Here is a 4,821-nt window from a genome sequence, read left to right as displayed (position 1 = left end):
ACCTATTTTTTCTATTTATACAAGTACATATAAATGGCTGTTTAGCAGAACACCAGACAATAAACTGTTTTTTTGTTATCTTTTCTAGTCTTGATTTTGGTTTTGGACCTGTTTATAGTTACTTAATTCGTTGTTTGTCTGCATTTAGAGCAACTAATCTGCACCGATCTTTGGTCACTTTTGGGATAGGGAATTTTTCTTGAACTTTTATCCCTATAGTTTATATCATTAATTAAAATAATCACAAATTCCATAATTTTTTTTATATTTTCCCAAGGTCTAAATCTCAGAATTATTAATATTTATTTATAATAATTATGATTAATATTTAATTACGCTTAAATAAAACTATTAGTATTGTTTTATTTAATTTAATGACTATGTATCATTTTATTATACATTAATGGTGCATGAGCCTTCTGTACTAAAGCATCAAATATCATTCATTTTTATATTTGTATCTAAATGATGTATTTCACTTTTTGGTGATATTTTTTTCAAAAATAATTTGAATTTGAATTACAATTCTATTAAATAAAAAATTATTTAATTAGAATTTATTTAAATATATAAATTAAAGTTTAAAAGTGAATTTAACTGTAGAACAAACCTTTAAATACATAATCACTACATTCAAATTAGTTGAATTACTAAAACTATTTTAATTTGATTAGTAGCCCACCAATTGTGGGATTTCTGGTTAATTTATTAATTAACACGCATTAATAGCTTTGTTGTAAAGCCGGCAGCAGCCAGAAACAATCAAACAAAAACAGACACATCAAACACAAAGGTGAAGTAACCAAAGAAAAGTGGAAAACTATAACAAAAACAAAAGGAAAATCACCATGGTTCGTGAAATGAGTCTTCCATTTTTACCAACTGATGTTTGCTTCATTTGCTTGTTTATTCATTTGTGTTTGTTTTAGACCTTTTTCTGGACTCAGACATAATCCCATGCTTCAAAACCAATAGACAACCTCAACTAGAGGTAACCCAGATGATACAAAGCCGGGATTCATACGTATTCTCCAAAGAATTAATATATATTCTTCCTCTTTTAATCTAACTTTCGGTGTCAGGTTTAGGAAAGAGAGACAGTAATGGATTCACATACGAGATTATCTCCAAACATCCTCGTACTGTTGGTAATGGCGGTAACTTTTATACCAGTGACAAGAGCTCAAGTGTTCGCCAAAAATGGCTGTCCTACTCATTGTGGAGATTTAACTATCCCATACCCATTTGGCACAATGGAAGGCTGTTATCTAAACAAGAACTTTTATATCAAGTGCACTGAAACAGCCGACTCCTTCAAAGCCTACTTAGCATACACTGATTTCATTGTCACCGATATCACCATGGAAGGTCAGTTGCAAATCTTAACCACAGTTGCTCGAGATTGTTATAGTGCTCCACGGCTCCCTGTGATGACGATCCGGCAGATAATATCCTTGTCTCCCTTTTCGATTTACAATGTCTCAAATACCCGAAACAAGTTTACTGCAATTGGATGCGACACTTACGCTTACCTTTATGGATTTGTCGGAAACAAAAGTTATAGAGCCGGGTGTATGTCCTTATGCAATCGGTTCGAAGACTTGGTTGATGGATCTTGTTCGGGATTCGGATGTTGCCAGATACAGATTCCTGATGGGTTGAAAACCATTGATGTGGTAGCTTATAGCTTTAACCGCCATGTCAATGTGTCGGATTTTAATCCTTGCAGCTATGCTTTTATTGTTGAAGAAAGTCGATTTCGGTTCTCTTCGGGTTATGTTCAGTATATATCTGAGGATTACAAGTTTCCGGTGTCCCTTGATTGGGTTGTGAGCAACGAGACGTGTGTCGAAGCTGCTAAGAATCCGTCAAATTACGCATGTCATCGGAGCGAGTGTCACGAACCTGACACTGGTTCAGGCTATCTTTGCAAGTGTCCAGACGGTTTCTATGGGAATCCATACCTCCCAGAAGGTTGCCTAGGTATGTCTTTTAACATCTGCTGTCAATCAAGATCTGATTTAAATAGATACTGCAAGTCTGCAACTCGGTTTTTTGCTTGTTAATTGATTTTTCATTTTGTAGATATCGATGAGTGCAAGATTTGGAGTCCCTGCCATAAAAATGCCATATGCAGCAATTTACCAGGAAGTTTCAAAAGCATTTGTAAAGGTGGGTATGAAGGTGATGGCAAAAGAAATGGAACTGGTTGCAGTCCTGTGGATGCACCTGACGGCTTTCCTTTTGTTCACATTGGTCTAGGTAAAAACATCAATTTATACTATTAAACTTTTATTGTAAAAATATTTATGGGTTCTAAAGATTCAAAAAAATAGTTCAATTTGTTACCCTGTTTCATGCTAAACTAGGTGTGAGTATGAGCCTTTTAGTGTTCGTATTGAGCATTTCCTGGATATATTGGGGACTTTGGCAAAGAAAGCTTATCAGGCAAAGAGAAAATTTCTTCCTACAAAATGGTGGAATTATCTTACAACAAGAATTTTCAAAGCTTAAAGGGTCTGTTTCAGCTAAAATATTCACTTCAGAAGAGCTGAAAAAGGCAACAAACAACTTCCATGAAACTAGAATTCTCGGAAAAGGAAGCCATGGGACAGTTTATAAAGGAATATTGCAAGACAACAGGGTTGTCGCCATTAAAAAATCCATGATTGTAGATCACAGTCAAGTTGAACAGTTCATTAATGAAGTCATTGTTCTTTCTCAGGTTAACCATAGAAATGTTGTGAAGCTCTTGGGATGTTGTTTAGAGACCGAAGTCCCTTTGTTGGTTTACGAATTTATATCCAATGGTACCCTTCATCAAAGCCTACATTGTTCGGGCAAAGGGTATTTGTCTTGGGAATGTAGGTTGAGAATTGTAGCTGAAACTACTGGAGCACTCTCGTATCTGCACTCAGCTGCTTATCCTCCCATTATTCATAGAGATGTTAAGTCTACCAATATTCTCTTAGATGAACATTACACTGCAAAAGTGTCAGATTTCGGAGCTTCGAGGTTAGTTCCTTTGGATCAAACACAGTTAACCACATTGGTACAAGGGACACTTGGTTACTTAGATCCAGAGTACTTTCAATCAAGCCAGTTAACTGAAAAGAGCGACGTGTACAGCTTCGGAGTACTCCTTGCGGAGTTACTGACCAAGAGAAAGGCACTTTGTTTTCAAATGCCGGAAGAAGAACGGAATCTAGCAATGCATTTCGTTTCCGCGTTGAAGAAGGACCAATTATTCAGAATTATTGATCATCAAGTGCTTGTTGAGGGAAACACTACACAGATAAAAGATGTTGCTATGTTGGCAAACAAGTGCTTAAGAGTTAGAGGAGAAGAGAGGCCCTCAATGAAGGAAGTTGCAATGGAATTAGAGGGTCTAAGATCAAATCCAAAGCATCCATGGGTGAAAGATGAATCGAAGGAGACCGAGTATTTGCTCAGTGAACCCTTAGGTGCGAATGCTCAAGGTAATGACGGCATTCCGTCAGACTATGACAGTGAAAGACAACAAATTATATTGCAAGGTCGATAACAATGCTGCAAATGTTTGTCTGTTCTTCTTCACTAACAGGGTTCCCTTTAACGGCTTCTCATCTTTATGAAAGGATATATAAACTTATAAACTATCTTAACTTGTTTGTCATAGCTTTGGTTGTAACCTCCATTTTCTTTGTGATACTATTTTCCCAAAAATACCTATGTTAAACATGTATATACTGACATAATGACGAGATTATGATTCTTCACATATATGAAGAAACGAGTACACTCACCTTAACTCCGACTAACAAAATGAAAGTGTTCATGATCTAAAGATTTCGTAACAAATGCACTAAAAGAACAACTGGTTTTTTTTAACACTCTGTTGCATATGTAGTGTTAGAATTAAGTGACTCAAATCCTTATTTAAATAAAATACAGTGGTAAAATAAAAAAAAGTAAAATCCCTATAGAAGTATACTTCTTTTATTTATTTTAGAATAAGGTTTTTTAAAACTTATTAAACTCTATCTATTTGACATTGATTAGAATAAGGTTTTTCAATCTTACTACACTCTATTAGAATATGGTTTTACAAGCCTATAAATTGACATAGTCTACTCCTCTTGTAATTATTTGAATTCGACATAGTGAATTATCTTTTCCTCTGCCCATAATTTTTTCTCAAAAGAGTTTCTACGTAAAATCTGTATGTTCTTTATTTTTCTCTCTCCTTTTTTTGTGATACATTATCATTACCGATGTTCTATTTTTAACAAATTGGTATCAGAGCTTTCAGGTTCTTCATCTCAATCATGGTAATGACATCTTTGAAGTATGAAATTCCACTATTGGATCGCAACACCAGATTCACGTTGTGGCAAATAAGGATGCAGACAGTTCTTACACAGATGGACTTAGAGGAAGCCCTACCAGAGGTAGATAAAATGCCTTCAACATTGACAGAGGAAGAGAAGAAGCACAAGGATTGAAAGGCATCAACATAGTTACATCTGCATTTTTCAAACGAAATTTTACAGGATGTGATGAAGGAGAAGACCACCCCTGGATTATGGAAGAGTTTGGAACAAATATGTATGTCGAAAACTCTAACTAGCAAGCTGCATATGAAGTAGCGTTTTTATGCTCATCGTTTGGAGGAAGGTGTGTTTGTGCACGAACACTTAACAGTGTTTAAAGAAATTCTCTCAAACTTGGAGGCCATGGAGGTTCAGTATGATAAGGAAGATCTAGGGTTAATTCTACTTTGTTCGTTGCCCTCGTCTTATTCAACCTTTAGACATACGATTTTATATAGCCGCGAGTCTC

The 4,821-nt window shown here is 35.4% G+C and overlaps 1 protein-coding gene across 1 annotated transcript; it reads left to right on the top strand.

Annotated features, from left to right (window-relative positions):
• Nucleotides 1-1,151: 1,151 nt before the first annotated feature.
• LOC107908016 (putative wall-associated receptor kinase-like 16) lies at nt 1,152-3,544 on the top strand. Its single transcript, XM_016835299.2, has 3 exons — nt 1,152-1,983; nt 2,086-2,262; nt 2,370-3,544. The coding sequence occupies exons 1-3, from the start codon at nt 1,152-1,154 to the stop codon at nt 3,542-3,544; spliced, it is 2,184 nt and encodes a 727-aa protein (XP_016690788.2).
• Nucleotides 3,545-4,821: the final 1,277 nt, after the last annotated feature.

The sequence above is a fragment of the Gossypium hirsutum genome, chromosome D02 (genome assembly GCF_007990345.1).
Source record: "Gossypium hirsutum isolate 1008001.06 chromosome D02, Gossypium_hirsutum_v2.1, whole genome shotgun sequence".
NCBI classification, from domain to species: Eukaryota; Viridiplantae; Streptophyta; class Magnoliopsida; order Malvales; family Malvaceae; genus Gossypium; species Gossypium hirsutum.
The sequence above is the reverse complement of the archived record's forward strand: the minus strand, read 5'-3'. Positions and strand labels throughout refer to the sequence as shown.

Coding starts and splice junctions, on each gene's coding strand:
- LOC107908016 (XM_016835299.2), top strand. CDS start 1,152: ATGGCGGTAACTTTTATACCAGTGACAAGAGCTCAAGTGTTCGCCAAA. Junction 1,984..2,085: donor CCTCCCAGAAGGTTGCCTAG/GTATGTCTTTTA, acceptor TTCATTTTGTAG/ATATCGATGAGTGCAAGATT. Junction 2,263..2,369: donor TTTTGTTCACATTGGTCTAG/GTAAAAACATCA, acceptor ATGCTAAACTAG/GTGTGAGTATGAGCCTTTTA.